This window comes from Podarcis muralis, chromosome 9 (assembly GCF_964188315.1).
Source record: "Podarcis muralis chromosome 9, rPodMur119.hap1.1, whole genome shotgun sequence".
NCBI classification, from domain to species: domain Eukaryota; kingdom Metazoa; phylum Chordata; class Lepidosauria; order Squamata; family Lacertidae; genus Podarcis; species Podarcis muralis.
The window spans coordinates 50,245,931-50,262,851 of NC_135663.1; the positions used below are offsets into that span (position 1 = coordinate 50,245,931).

Here is a 16,921-nt window from a genome sequence, read left to right on the forward strand (position 1 = left end):
TTGTGATGAAAATGAGCTGTAGGGTATCTCATGCTCATGTGCTCCACCTTCCTTCACCTTTGTCATAATCACAAAGAGGCAATTAGAAGCTTTATTCTCGCCTAAAGGACTAGGTGTGCAGCCTGGGAGTCATTTTGGACTCACAACTATCCATGGAAGCACAAGTCAATTCTGTGTCCAGGGCAGCTATCTACCAGGTTCACCAGCTGAGACCCTACCTGCCCATACATTGTCTTACCAGAGTGATACATGCTCTGGTCCCACTTGGACTACTGCAAAGCGCTCTACGTGGGGCTACCTTTGAAGGTGACTCAGAAACTACTACTACTCCAGAATGCAGCAGCTAGACTGGTGACTGGGAACAGCCACCAGGACCATATAACACCGGTCCTGAAAGACCTACATTGGCTCCCAGTATGTTTCTGAGCCCAATTCAAAGTGTTGCGGCTGCCTTTAAAGCCCTAAATGGCCATGGCCCTGTAAAGCTAGAGGAGCATCTCACCATCATTCAGCCCAGACACTGAGGTTCAGCTCCAAGGGCCTTCTGGAGGTTCCCTCACTGCAGGGAACCAGGCAGAGGGCCTTCTCAGCAGTGGCACCCTCCCTGTGGAATGCCCTCCCATCAGATGTCAAGGAGGTAAATAACTATCCAACTTTTAGAAGACATCTGAAGGCCATCCTGTATTGGGAAGTTTTTAATGTTTGATGTTTTATTATGTTTTTACGAGTGGCTGTGGCAACCCAGCCAGATGAGTGGGGTATAAATAATAAAACATGTGCTTTTTAAAGGGGATAATCAAAGGTATGCAGTAACGACACCTATTTTTTGTTGTTAAAAAGTATGGCACTTACTGTAACATCTTCATGGAGAGTACCAGCACCTATTTTTCTAGAAAAGCACGGAATAAAATTATAAAATTATAATTATTATCCAACTGGGATGCTCACCATGTTACAAAGGTATAATGCAAGAGTGCCTAGGACACAATATGTTCACAAGGTCAAGCAGCTTTTATTGGCAATTAATTATAGTGTACCTGTGGACAGCACTGCTTCTGAATACCAGTTGCTGGAAACCACAGGAGGGGAGAGCGCTCTTGCGCTTGAATCCTGTTTGCTGGTTTCCCACAAGCAACTGTTCAACCATTGGGAGAACAGGATGCTGGACTAGATGGGCCATTGCCCTGATCCAGGAGACTTTTATGTATATTATGTTCTTATGACTTCAGGTGATGGACCATTAAGTGTGTTTAAGGATCATGCCATGGGCCATTGGGGAGGCATGGCAGGTCTGCAGTGTATATGTCTGCTATGCTTTTCTGATGCCTTCAGCTAATCTGTTCTGGTGTCAAAAAGGAGTTCCATAGTACTATTGCAAGGGAGACAAGAGCTTGCACCTGTGCTTGTTTGAGCCTCACCTGAAATAAAGAAAAGAGAAATCGGGACCACACTCTAAGCGTGCTCCCTTTGATGTTGAATTGGTAACCGGCCACCAGCCAAAATGACCTCCAATAGGGTGGGGGAGCCCACTGTCCAGATCCAGTTTCCTGCCCCTGATCTGAAGAGATGTGTGAAAGCACTGATAAAATCAGACATTATATAAATCTGGTATAATACCAAGTCCACACCTACTAGTCTATACCAGGAGAAATACTTTTGTCTTTGATTAAGTGAATTTATTCATTTAAGCGATACTGTGAATTGTTCATACAGTGGTACCTCAGTTGATGAACTTAATCTGTTCTGTTCTTAAACCAAAGCCATTCTTAAGCCAAAGCGCTCTTTTCCTAATGAGGCCTCCCACCACCGGTGCCCTTCCACCATTCGGCTTCCATTCGTGGACCGAGGTAAAGTTTGCTAATCGGAACACAACTTCCAGTTTTGCGGAGTTCATATACTGAATAATTCATTAACAGGGCTGTTCTTAAACCGAGGTACCACTGTATTGTATTTAGCATGGTAGCATGTCATAGGATGGGAAAGACAGGTTATAGTGTAGTTTACTAATGTTGCATAATTTTTTCATCAGAATTCTGCTTTAACGAAACAGTTAAAAACATGGCATTGTATTTAATTATCTGTAAATTTCATTATATAGACAGAATTGGAGGCACATTTGAATAATCTAACTACTGTACTAGTGTAAGAAGGTAGAATTTGATCAAAAACGTTTGCTTTTCTATACAATTTCTTAAGTCATCAGCAAAGCTGACCAAGGGGCGTGAAAAGTTTAGAATGCATTCAAGCTTGATGAAGCATTTGTGCTAGTAGACAATTAGGTGCTTTTATTGGTGTGATTTCCAATGGAACGACAGCCTTTAATATTGATTAAGCCTCTGTGAAAACAGGTATTAATCTTTTATGGGAGGGATCGAATCCATTTACCTGAAGGCCTTATGCTCCACAGGAGTACAATATATTGGTAGGAGTAGGGTGCATAAACGTTTAATAGCAGATAGTTTAATGTGCTTCATCAGGAAAGAAAGAGCTCAGCTCTGTCACATTCACAATCATTTCATATGCTGTGTTTTTCCATTAGTTTGTCAGTAGTAAATCTTAGCTAGCAATGACCCAGTTTGGTCGAGTTCCTGTTTCCTAGATGTGGTGTACAGAGAGAAGTTAATTTTAGCTTTAAATGCATCACTGGTTGCTTCTGTTGATGATGAGGTTAAAACACAAACAGTTTGATCTAGGTCCAGGAACATTTATCCACGATTATGTTGCATGTCTGATGCACAGCCTGTCATGATGTTTTTTTCCTGTGAAGTGGGCATTGCCCCTTCATAAATAATTAGCCATTTAGAAATAAATCCGGTTATTCATCTTGTTCTAGTATCCTCATGAGCTTTCCAGTGAAATAAAAATAAAGACAGATAGCTAAAAGTATTATGTATATCAAGTATGCAAAAATGATCATTGTAATAAACCAGAGGGGGAAATAACAAAAGAAAAACCCAGTATATTGAGATTGCACCCCTGTAGTTCGTTGGACAACTTTTGACTGGGCATATATGGGATTTCACAGTAAGTAATTTTTAAAAAATCCACCACATAAGCATTTTTATCACACAAATTAATGTATGCTCTTGTTCCCTCTAGCTCAATTATCCCACAATGCTGATTCACCTTTATAATTGATATTTAATAGACATATATGCATTTGTTTTTTATATATTTGTTATGGGAACCTCAAGTTGCAGGTACCTGGCAGATGAAGTGAGGTTTGATACAGATAGAGGTAACAGAGCAGTGAAATTTATCTTGTTTATAAGCTTTTGGCTTTTGAAATTATGCTAGCAGGGATCGCCTCCTGGTGTGAAACTTGTCCAGAGATAATAACCCATCAGTTACATAATAGATTTTAGAATACAACATACTGTCAGGTTGACAATGTAGCTTATCAGCCTCACTAATTCACAGCATCACAGCTAGAATTATTATGTTTTTGTTGTTCTCATGTTTTCATATCATGCATTTTTCACTTGCGTTTTAAAAAGTTGCTCTTTACAGGCTTTTGTATGTCGTTTAGCTACCTGCATTATTTGTTTGTTGAAAATCTGAATAAACCTATATTTCAAAAATATATATAAATGTAGGGTAAGTCAGCCGGGTATAGGACTTACATGTCATAAAATAAAATGACGTGTTGTATAGTGATAAATATGTACTGTTTATGTTGTTGTTGTTATTTATACCTACCTGTAAATACAATAATGATACTTGCTTTTGGATTTTGGGAGATGACATTGAAGTTGCATCCCTTAAGTGAAAGCAGCCACCTCTGTAGACATGGCTAAAACTGCAACAACTTTTTTAAAAAAAATATTGGTCATATATATTCTCCGGGTCTTTAATTTACTTTTGCATGGTGGAAAATCTTTTGGTCTTGGATTGACATTTATTTAGTTACTTATTTATCTTTGCACACAGATATAGCAAAAGTGAGAATCTCTTACCACATACTAGCATTTCCCATGATTTTTAATGCATAGCACTCACTTCTAGTCAGCACCCTCACTAATGAAATCCAGAGCGCAGAGATTCTGACACCTATCATACTTGCAAAAATAGAACAAGCCTTGCATTTATACATATCAATGCTATACCTTGGATTGCCAAGTTATATCTTTGAAATCCACTTACTCCTTTGAATACACTTACTCAGCATGAAGGAAAGAAGCCATGGCTTGCTTATCCCACCTGTTCAGATATTTTTTTTTTATGCCCCCCCCCCCTACATTCAGCATTGTATATCAGCAACATAGTAGGCAGGATAAACTGCAGAACTGAAACACCCTTTTCCGGGAATTTAAAGATTCTGTACAAATCCTGAGATTGTGATGCATCAGGTCTACTTTGTTCCATTTCTGTTCATACACAACCTGATGATGCTTTATGACACTGAAAAGCAATGGAATTTTATGTGTTAGCTTTCATTTTCTCATATTAGTTTGATATGAAATGTGTGTAGGTATGTCAGTAATTCATTGTCAAGGACATTGCTTCATTGTTCATTAAAATCAGAAATGTTCAGTCAGCACTGATTTTCTTCTTTCAAAAATATAGTCAAACTGCTGTGATATTTTTCCACTGCAAATATTCTCTAGTGACTAGATTTTCAGTGCCATTCCATTATTTATATACCAGTTTGGGTGAGGTCAAAAGGGTTTAAAATGAGAGACTACAGGACCTCTTAAGGGCTACACTTGCATGGTTCTCACAAGATTGTTATGGTTACACATATTATCCATATTTTTAATTGTACACATGCAGCACTTGCCTGTGAAATAAAACATATACAGTGGTACCTCGGGTTACATACGCTTCAGGTTACAGACTTCGCTAAGCCAGAAATAGTGCTTCAGGTTAAGAACTTTGCTTCAGGATGAGAACAGAAATTGTGCTCCGGCGGTGCAGCAGCAGCAGGAGGCCCCATTAGCTAAAGTGGTGCTTCAGGTTAAGAACAGTTTCAGGTTAAGTACGGACCTCCAGAACGAATTAAGTATTTAACCCGAGGTACCACTGTATTACATTTAAAGCACAGGCTGCCCTTTTGTTCTTGATGTAGTGTCTGCACTAGTCTCTAAGTGACATATCCAGTAGGGAAGAATAGATCAGTCAGTTTCTAGTCCGTGTCAATTTCACAAGTGTTCATTCATAAATTCGTTTTGTCCTGTCTCCATCCTCTGACTGGGGGGGGGGAGATCCATACCAAAAATTGTATATAAATATTTAACTATGCATTTAATTACATACTTTACCATAAGCATCCTTAGCTTCCAGACACTTGTTCTAGAGTCCAAAACAAAAAATAATAATAATTCTACCCCTCACCTTCCATTGTTTGAAACAGCTTACACAAATTAATTAGCAATTGAATCTCAAAATCCAGAAAATGTTGACAAAGGTAATATGCCAAATAATGGCAAATCTAATCTACAGAATAAATAATTTAATACCAAAATTGAAATTCCAAAATATTGGCATAAAAGCTATGCCTTGCCATTCATCCTGATCACTTGAGTTACCTAATGCCAATGTTTATAAGAAGTATTGCAAAGCATTTCTTACCTAATCAAAAATAGGTATATTTTTCTAATGCAAACCTTATCCGATAGCCCATTCTATAACCTGAGAGTTACTTCTGATAAGGTCCTGCTTCCCTCTTTTACAGTAGTGATTCTAGTTTGTTCCATAACCTGCTTGACGCAGAAACATCTGCTTGGGTCCAACAAAAGGGGAGACTTGTGATGAGACAAAAGTCTGTAGAGCTATATTTCTTCATATGCCTACTCCAGCTGCATGGATTCGAGAGCAATCTTGGTGACATTGTCATCATCCCCAGCAGACGAGGTCCTGCCATCTAGAAATAAGAGGGCACTGTCACATCGCCAGTCTCCTGGCAGCAGTGTTGTTGGATATACCATGTTGGTATGGGAAAGTCAGGTGGTGTGGGCTATATTGGTTCCACCAGTGCACACATGTCAACTTCACCAATGCCCTGCCCTGCCCCACCAATGATGCCCCACCAAGCTCCAAAATATAGCAGGAAGAGCCAGTGGAGTTATGACACTCCTTGAAGATAGGTCAAAACTTTGCAGTCTTTTTTCTGAAGAGACTCTACTGAAGGTGTTAACGATGCCAAGACGGTTGTGGACCAAAGTGAAGGCTAACCAAGGGACCATGATAACAGGAATTCTGTCCTCTCTTTTCACATTGGAATTGGGAAGATTCCTGTTGGTGCCCTGTGTGCTACTTTTTGACTTGAGTAGCATGACTACCCAATTGCTTCATTTGCAAAGTTGTGCTGTGCTGGCCAAAATCAGTATGTGAGGCTCCACATCTATTCCAAAAAGCTCCCTTTTAAACAAGAAAGAAAGAAAGAAAGAAAGAAAGAAAGAAAGAAAGAAAGAAAGAAAGGTGCTTTTCTAATACAGTTGTACCTTGGAAGTAAAACAGAATCCTTTCCGGAAATCCGTTCAACTTCCAAAACGTTCGAAAACCAGATCACTCCTGCAGCCAATCAGAAGCCGTGGAAGCCCTGTCAGATGTTCAGGTTCCAAAAGAACATTCGCAAACCAGAACAATCACTTCCGGGATTGTGGCGTTTGGGAGCCAAAATGTCCAAGTTCCAGGGCGTTCGACAACCAAGGTACGACTGTATTACAGAAGTCTCTAGAGCTGTAAGGGGCAGTGCCAATTCACAAAGTGGGCACAATTATCATACCATTTTCTGAACAAAACACTTGGGGATTGGGTTCCCTAGGTAAAAAGTCCATGATTTGCCTTTTCTCTTACCAGTGCCTGGCAAGAATGATTGGGGCTAAATGGACCTAGCTGACTGACTAGATTTTGACAGTGGACCAACAGAAAGCTACCCCTGTGCTAAGCTGAAACACCAGCCTTCTTGTTAGGGGTTGGCTTTCTCACATTTTAAAGAAAACAAATAGCAGCTAGAAGGTTTTCTGACTACATTTGTCCAGAAAGCTATATAAAGTTGTAAAGGGAAACTTGGATACACTTGGATATTACACTGAAGTTCAGAGTAGTGTTTTGAAATCTCTCTTTTAATGAATTTTCTGGGTAAGGATTTCAGCGGCTTTTTCACAATACATAAAATACATTTCTGTTTTTGGCTACTTTTAGCACAAACATATCATGTAAGAAATGGTTTCTAACTTATCCTCGCACTGACGGATAAGTGGCTTTCATTTAATGTGGGTGATATTTATTTTGTAAGGTTTCCAGTTGGTGGTCTGAGCTATACTGCCTTTGGCTGGATTTACAAGCTGTTCCTGGTTCTTTAGAAGATGTTGTTTCCAGCTAATTTGATTTTACTATCCTACTTCTGTACTCTCTCATTCTGTTCATTTTTTTTTAAACTCAACAACTTGTTTTTCCATTCTGGTTCTCTACTAAGAAGCTTGTAGTGAATTTTCTCGGTTTTGTGCTTTCAAAGAGATAGACACATAATGCTGTGCGTGTAATTAAACTACTCTAGCATTTGTGTGTGTGTGTGTGTGTGTGTGTGTGTGTGTGTGTATACACAGTTGTACCTCGGGTTAAGTACTTAATTCGTTCCGGAGGTCCGTTCTTAACCTGAAACTGTTCTTAACCTGAAGCACCACTTTAGCTAATGCGGCCTCCTGCTGCCGCTGCACCGCCGGAGCACGATTTCTGTTCTTTTCCTGAAGCAAAGTTCTTAACCCGAGGTAATATTTCTGGGTTAGCGGAGTCTGTAACCTGAAGCGTATGTAACCTGAGGTACCACTGTATCAGCAAGTTTTATGAAAAGGGAAAATATGTCATTCTAGAAGTAGAGCCCTGAGTCCTGTGACAATTTTGGAGGGTATGCCTTTTCAGCCTAAGGACCACGTGCCAGTAATTGAAGGGGCCAGAGGCAAAATTAGGTGGGGCAATGAGTGTAAATGTTACCTTATACAATAAACTAGTTTCTCCACAAACTGACACATCCGTCTTTAACTTCCATTTAGCCAAACTGAAAGGCATTATCAACCGCTAAACAACAAATTCCAGTAAGGCCAAAATATTATTATTATTATTATTATTATTATTATTATTATTATTATTATATCTCCCATCTGACGGGGTTTCCCTAAGGAAGCGTGTAAAGCAGGGCAGTGAGGAGGCATGGCTTGTGGAGAGGATATTTGGCCTGGGGAGAATCCTGAAGGCCAGGTGGAGAGGCTTAAAGGGCCACACCCCTGTGCTATACGATGCTTTAGTATTATATGAGCAAATCTAGGCAAGCCTTGGGCTCATGTGCTCTCCCTTTTTCTCCCACAGCATGGCTGTGAGGAGTTTGAAGCATTCCCTTCTGTTTTTGATTAACTGCAGCTTGTCATTATGTCCAAATAGACAAATTGTAGTTAACGTTGACTGTAGTTTGTACAAGCAAACCAACTTGAAACCAAGTTGCAGAAACAGAAGCTAAACAAGAAAGCTTGAAACCAAGTAGCAAAAACATTTGAATTTTTCACAACCGCACCAGAAGACGGAATGGGAGACTGCATGAGCTCAAGACTCACAGTCTTGCTCGTGTCACACAAAACTGTGACATCCAAACATGGCCTTAAGCCAGCTTTCTGTTATCTGATTCCTTAAAGATTTCAAACTTAATTATAGTTAATATTAGAAAGCTCACACTACAGCAAAGTCATTATCATAAAAGTCTTCTGGTTTTTCTAAATAAATCAGATTTTATTTCATCAAATATGATATCTTGAGACAAAATAACTCTTTAAAAAGGTAATTGAATAATTGTTTACATGTATAAAGTAATTACGAGTTCTTGATTCATAATTTTGTTTAGTTGCTAATACTTGTAGCGGCATTAAATAGAAAAGCTTTTCAAAATGCTGCTAGATTAATTTGCTGCATACAAACAATATTACCAATATGATATTCACAATTAACATGCTACCTAAGTATGAGTAAGAAACTTTTATGGCAGTTTCTCTCATTCAAAATTTAGATCCAAATAGGGATTGTAGCACACATTTTGAATTGCAGATTTCTGTTTGTTAAGGAGGTTTCTGTCTTTCCCCCTTCTTTTCTTTTCTTTTCTTTTTTTTGCACCCTCCCCTGGAATTTCCTAGTTGATCTGCAAATGACAACTCTGTAAAGGCACTTACATTTTTAGCAGAAAGATGGCAAGGAGTTTAAGACGTAAAACTCCATGCCATACTGTGTGCTGTCTCAGACTTTCCCATAATATAACACTCCTGCTTGGTAAGGGTGACTGCGTAGGAGTTTGTAGAAAACCTATGTGACGCTTGTAAAGTGTAGGATCATTGCTGAGTCTACCTATTCTGGAAAGCCATGGCTTGACATGCTGCCTCAGTGCATTTGTGCTCGATGTGGACACAACAGAAGGTGTATGGTATTCTATGTGGGAGCTGGTTTAAAACTCCCTTCCTTGATTGCCTTAGCAAAGAAGCCAAAAGCAGCACAAAAGTGCTTAAATTAGGAAATCAGATTTTTTAAAAACATATCTTTAGGCACCCAGTAAAGACATTGCTCTGCTCCCAGGCTTTTGGCTAATTAAACAATCTATGGCATTTTAAACTTTGTGTGTGTGTGGAGTGGGGAGGTATATTGTTATATATTTTTGTGTTTTCATATTGTAAACCACCCTTAATCCTCTGATGAAGGGCAGTATAGAAATGATGGTGATGATAGCAATAATACTGTAGTCTTTTAAGATGTAGATAACGTAAGGTTTGCTACATCTTTATTAAGTTTGAGGTCAAACCACACATTAACTGTATTGTGCACAGCTCTATGCAGGGCCGTCTTACCCATAGGTGCAAGGGGTACAGGGCACCCAGGTGCGGGGCTCTCAGGGGCACCAGGCCAAGAGTCCAAGGCCCGAGAGTTGAGTCCGGGGAAGAGCCTGCCCGTTGGTCAGAGCGCTGCGGCAGGCTCTTCTGCTGCGGGCAGTGCTGCGACACGAGTTCGGGGGCAACCGAGCCAGCGAGACACTGAGGCAGGCTGGCGGCTCTGCCCTCCTGCGCACCTGGGACTGGGCAACCTGGAGGGGGCGCTAGGCGGATCTTTGCACCCTGCACCGCATACATTTAAGACTGCTCTATGCAGTCTTTTTACTTAAAAGTAAATGGAAGGGGGATTTGAATAGAATGGGACCGCCACCCAGAGAGGGGGATTTGATTCTTCCCCCACATACTGCAATGCTGAAAAATGTGGCTGCAGGATCATTGGGAGTAATGGGAGCTTTCTTCTTTCGCAGTTTGGTATGCAGGTCCCTTTTCTTTTTTTTGCATCAGATTAAACCTTCTCTCTCCATGCAGTAGTCTTGATACAACTTGGTTGGTTTCTGAACAGATAATTGTGAAGGCTGGATAGAGTTGCCATATTTCACAAAGTAAAAACCAGGACACCCCAAAAGTTGTTGAGCTTTTTTAATTTATTTACAAAAACGCCAAAAAAACATGATTTTTCAGTTGACGTGCCTAAGATCCAGGACAAAGTGCTGCCTTTCAGAAATCCCCCCACAGACGTCAATTCCGCCTTTGAAATCCCGGTAATGTCCAGGAAAATCCAGACGTATGGCAGCCCTAAGGATGGAAGGCAGTCCTTTGATCTTTTTATTTTAAAAGGACATGTACCATGAATACCCTCCTCTCTAACAATATTTATAATTAACTCCAGGAGATACTGAGCCAGATCAACATAGATCACAGTTAAATATAGACTATCTTGTTCGTATCATGAGTATTTGACAGGGTTGACAATTTATTCATTTTCTTCACTGACATTGTCCTTTATATGCTATAAAAATGTTAAGAAATCTGTCATGTTTACCTTGAGACATATATATATATAATCTACATAATACCCTTTATGCATCTCTAGAAACATAATTTGAAAACATTTTTTCCTCCTAACTCAAGTAGAACTGCCTTACCCAGAAAAAACCCAAAACTACATTTTTTCCTTCCCCAAACCTGCCCACCCCTGTACAAAATTAGGCTAATGTTGGGCAAACGGCATTTCTTGGTCTCATTCTCATCAAGTTGTTTAGGCTGTTACCTAAGGAATATGTGAGAATAAGCAAAGAATCACAAATTGGGAAAGAGCTGTTCTAGACAGTATTTCCTCTTGAGTGTGTAAGGACAAATATTCAACTGAGCCTTTGTATCTTGGTGCTTAAAACGTTTTTTAATGTACACTGTGTATTTCTGGACTTCAAAAAGTTCTGGTAGCCAACAGAAATAAGCCATGAATATTTTTTAATGAACAAGAGGTTTGCTTAACACTGTTTGTGGTACCAAGGTGCCTAGATCCAGGAAGGGCAATCTGCACACCACAATTACATTTCTGTAGGCTTACCATCTGCATCCAGCTTGCACACCGTAAATAAGAGAGACACGCTGACTGCGTCAACAGCACCTGTCCCCTAATATAGGAATAGAGGACTGAATCAAAGTAACTCTTTCCCATCCAGAAGTTTACATCTTTTGCCAGTCAGAATCTCTGTGTCAGGGCCATCATATATAAAAATGCTCAAACTTGAATAAATGTTAAGATGCTATCCCCCAAAATGAACCAATATGGAGCAAGAAGAAAAGTACCATTAACTATCCTAGACACTAATTTGTATTTACTTTTTATTTTCTGCAGGCATTTCCTATTCAAAACAGGAACAGGGACAACACCACTGTTCAGTACTGCGACACCGGGTTACACAATGGCATCCGGCTCGGTTTATTCACCTCCGACACGGCCACTACCTAGGAACACCTTATCAAGAAGTGCTTTTAAATTTAAAAAGTCTTCAAAGTACTGTAGCTGGAAATGTACAGCACTCTGTGCTGTAGGGGTCTCTGTGCTACTGGCAATACTACTATCTTACTTTATAGGTAAGTTTGCTTTTTATGATTATTGTCATTATAAATCTATGTATCTTGTTTTCTGGTTATATATGGACACTGGCAAACTGCATAATATACAGCTGTCTTTTTATCCACAAGTGCTGTTAACAGTAGAGGCGATGAAAGCAATTTAATTAAAAGTTCTTCAGATGGAATAGAAAATACCTGTGTTTTATAACCATTTCCCTTCAAAATGGCAAGTGAAATGTCATTTTTTAAAAATGAACTATAATTTAGAAATTCTCTGCCTTTCCTTTTTAGAAAGGATAAGGCCATAATTCAGCCATCATTTCTCTATTAAAAAGGGGAGTGCGTTTAAGAATTGAGCAAACTCATGTGGGGCGAGGGGAGAATTTGTTTCTGAGAAGAAGCTTAAGTATTTTTACATATGTGAAAATATGTGTACATAATGAGAAACAGATAAATTTATAATTTAATAATATAGAATTTTGCATTTCACTGTTTTATGTTTCCATGTTCTGAATAATGATTTCCTTTTACTAAAATACTCAACAATTGACAGTGTGTATTCTAAAGCTTCCGTGGAACTATTTTTTTTAAAAACACACACAACATGATGCATACTTAGTTGTAAAAACTAATACAAAGCTAAAACCCCTCATGAAATTAAAATGTTGGTAGACTCTACGTTGAAACAAACTAGTTAAGTTTCAGTCCATGCCACAGCATTGTGCTGAATAAAATCTTTGAAGTGGATCCCTGTTGAATCAGAAGCCACAGTGAATAATGCAAAAAAATAGGCCGCTGAGTAATGTAAGATTTTCACCTTCTCTGCTGATGGAATATGGCTGCTTTGAGAAGATTGCAAGTCTTCCTGTTGCCCAGGAAAGCCAAAGGAGTTTTATAGGAATTATGTTGGCAGTTTCGGCTGTATATTGCTATTTGAGTCCTCAGTGGATTTTCTTTGTCCTCTTTGATGCATACATTGTGATTTTCTGTGATCAATGTATGGGCCATGTTTAAACAGCATAGTCCATAGATGGTGGATGGTGTAGTTACATTAATCAGTTTATGTTTTTATTTATAGCCCACTCTACTCCCACTTTCCCTGCCCCTGCAAAGTGTCAAAGCAAATTACATATATACATGTCTTGAAACATTTAGAACAGCTAAGCCTGCATTCCTGGGCAGTTATGCAGATTTAAGTATCACTGACGTCAAGCATATGATGATTTTAATCATGTGTAGGCTGGATTGCAACCCAAAATATTAAGTATATGAAAATATAAACATGCAATTAATAACCCTTTTTACAATTTAACTCTGTTAAATCAAATGTATTTTTATTCTTACTAAGGCATTAATTTTAGATTTTGTGTTAACTTAATGAATGGTTTTCTTTAACCTAGAGGGGTCTAAAAGTTGTCAACTATAGTGTTGATAATAAATTCTGCTGCAGAACTGACCTTATTTTTCCACTTCTTCAATTTTGAAGCAAACAGTGTTGACTCTTGGTGGGCAGATAACCCATTAATGGCCCTTTACCTGCATTTATGATACTCTTGCCCATCCTTCTAATGCTTGAAGAAGGGGACAGTGCCATTTTGGATGTGCTGTTTGTACCCTAGAGGAGCCCTCATAGGATAGTACCATCTTGTAAGTCCCATTGGCTCATCTGTTTGCACTGCTGCTGCTTTCTAAAGGCAACTTTTCAGTGACAAGTTTAAGGCTGTGTACATTAAACCTGCCATTAAAAATTGTCTGTACAGTAGTGGTGGTGCATCTAAATAACATTAAATCTTTGTATTGTTTTTATCGTTTTTTCATGTTTGTCATCCTGGGCTCCTTTGGGAGGAAGGATGAAGCTATACAATAAAAAAACCCTATATAAAATGTTGAAATTAGCTAAATATAATGGAATTGGTAGAGTATTCAGCAGGACTGGGCTGCTTAGTTTCTTGTTGCTGTCAAATGAGCCTTGCCAACTCAGAGAACAACTAATGATGCTCCTGCAGATGATTTCAGTGATCAAGCTGGGGTATATTATTGTAAGTTGATGTTATCATTTAAAAACAGGCCCATTTATGGCCGGTAGAAAGCAGCTACAGGTTTTGTTTTGATATTTTTTACATTTTCTTGCATGGTACACTGTTTAAAAGGTGCTGCAAAACACAAAATTGTCATGAAAAATACTTAAGGATCATTCCATATAATGGGGGACATCATAAGGGATAAAACAAACCCCAGGATACATGCAAAGCCACCATTCAATTATGGATGTTGCCAAGTGAGACAGAACCAATGAAGAATGAGGACTTGTGATATCAGGAAATAAAATGCTAAATAGAGAATGACACAATTACAATGGCTTCCACACAGATGAAAAATGATTTGAGATATTAATGTGCTGAAGCATGTATTAGAATACCCGTACTTGTGCCATATACCTACTTAGGTGTTGAGAATATATATATATATATATATATGCTTTCGTAGATTTTCACGGGTACAGGAATGCAGGTTTTGGTGTCCTCGGGTATCTTCCCGTGTAAAAGTTGGGGTGTCTAGGCGACGTTTCGACGAGGTCTCACTCGTCATCTTCAGGCTGGTGCTTTCGGCTTCTTGTTACTGGAACAGAGCAGGATCTCAGTGTTTGAGTTCCTATAAATACTGTTGAGGAGGTATGGTGTATAGCCTCCAATGTTCTGGGCAGAGAGGAAGTTCCCAGGCTAGTGTGCCTTTTCTTCTTTTGTTCCTTAATTGCTTGAGGGATATCTTGAGTGATTTCTTGAGTGATATCCTGAGTACCACTTAGGTGGGTCATTAGGTGTGGATTAGTTGCTAAAGCCTTTGTGTCTTGACCTCTTGAACTTTGTGAAGAGTTTTTCTGAGAAGATGGGTGTACTACATTTAGTTGTGCTCTGGCTTGGCTTCGTGTATAGGGGCGAGCTGTGGTTTTGTGGCCTGTGCCAGCCAGATCTGTGTAGGGATTGCAGGGGGGTGCAGCATCCGGAGGTGCCACCATGGTTTGGCTACTGGATGGTGTCTGTAATTTATCTGTGGAGAGGGTCTGGGTTTGGGTCTGGTGTGGTTGATTGGTGATGGCGTTCTGTGTGCCTCTGGATCTGGTGTCAGTTTTTGTGGGGAGGGCTAATTTCCTCAAACTGAGAGCCATACAGCATTTTATATAATTTGATTCTGTTGAGAATGGGTATAGCTATGCTGCATTTCATCACAAATAACTAGTTCATCTGCCTGCTGAAATAAACAATTCACAGGGATTGCCTTCTCTGTGTATTCAACAGGGAGCTCTTTATGTACTGGTGATATTACTGATATTTCAGCTAACTCAGCAACCTAAATGTAAAACCTGGCACTCAGGGACACACTTTGAAGGTTTTGGGGTCCATAAAGCAGTTAATGGATTAAATTCACTTGTATGTGGAGCTTTCCCATCTCTTCAGATGTAATATGAAATTCTCACTTAATAGGCCATCCAAGTATAATTCACGATGAGTTACTTAATATGAAATTGAAATGGTTTCCCATTTTATTTACCTGTTTCATAACAAAGTGCTTTAAACAAAGTAGTGAGATGAGAAATTATTGGCTGTAGAAATATTAGCTGTAGTAGGAAGTCACTTTTGAAGAGCCAGTTTGTAGCTGTTTCTAATGTTACACAAAACCAACTGAGACAAGTTGCAACCTGTACTGAAAAATGTGCTAATATATATTGATAATGAAAGGTTGGAAAACCTATTAAAATTCTGTATTGTGGTGTCGTAAATGGGACGAATTCTGATTGAGGCACACAAAGCACTTTCTCACAGAAGATTCATAAATGGGCTTTGTAGTAGAACTGATACAGTCATGCCGTCTAGCATAGATATAGAATATAAGTTGGCGTGCATTCCAAGTCACTGTATTTATTTAATTGTTCAAGTGAAGGAAATGCATTTTAAAGGACTTTTTTTGTTGCCTGCAGTAGTGCAGAAGGAAACCTAGCTTCCTAAAGTGGAGCCTCATCTCTCTGACCTTTCAGCCATGCAGCTGTTTTGGCTAGCTGGCACAAGGGTATGCAGTGAGGGACTGGTGTGTCTTGTCATTCGTCCAATACCATGACAACAAAGCCTTTGGTGATGCAGTGATTCGGAGAAAGGAAATGGGGGAACAAAGGGACGCAACATGAGAGAGAGGGAAAAGCCAGGAGGTCACAACAAGGAGACAGGAGAACAACAAAGAGGAAAGCAAGAGAAAATATAGGAAAGTGAATGGGAAACCAAAAAGTGGCTTGAGCAAAGCCAAAAATCTAATCCCCAGAATGTAGAGAAAAGCAGAAAGGAAGATTGGGGGGGGGGGGGGCGACAAGTTTCTTAAACTCTTAGGAATGGTGTGTAATTTATATATGAGAACAAATAAAATGTATCCTAAAAATGTTGAACATGCTTCTACTTTTCTTCATTGAAAAGGTGAAAGGCAATTAAAGGAAGCAACTATAACATACTTTTAAGCATACTTAAATACTACTGAATACTATTTTTTTAGCAGACCAATATTTTCCAAAGAAATCTTCAGACTTAAATAATCCTATGCCACACGCTCTGCAGCTTAAGTGAGAAACAGTCCCCTTCATCCCTTACCCTTGACATAATCCCCATCTTTCCTCTGTTGTTGTAATGAGGGGCTGATATTGCAGGAGAAAGAAAACTGCTGGGCTGGGTTATTTCATTTGCCTGTGAAATGCAAAAAATAAAAATAAAAATAAAATAAAAGCAAAACCCCCACATCTTCTCAAGTATGTCCAGTAATTGTGATCTGAGCATGTCATCTTCAGTGCACAGCTGGCTGCTTATTTCATATTCTGGATGTTGGTTATATGTTTTGGAAAGTCCTTTAGTGTGTTTTCATGGACACAAGACTGCAGGACAGATGTGTCACTGCAAACAATTCTATGTCATTGCATTTTACCTTTGTGTTTCTGTTCAATTTTCATTTTCTTTTGTCCTTTCCCATCTCTGTTGGTGTCATCCTGTGTTTGGTTACTG

General features: G+C 39.2%; 1 protein-coding gene across 24 annotated transcripts in view; it reads left to right on the plus strand.

Moving 5' to 3' along the window:
• Positions 1 to 16,921, plus strand: part of TENM3 (teneurin transmembrane protein 3) — a 1,264,183-nt gene that overhangs the window by 1,134,622 nt on the left and 112,640 nt on the right. For all 24 annotated transcript variants that reach the window (XM_077934193.1, XM_077934194.1, XM_077934191.1 and 21 more), the window contains one exon: positions 11,665 to 11,903. In XM_077934193.1, coding sequence (XP_077790319.1) covers positions 11,665 to 11,903 — 239 coding nt within the window. The remainder of the gene's footprint in view (positions 1 to 11,664; positions 11,904 to 16,921) is intronic.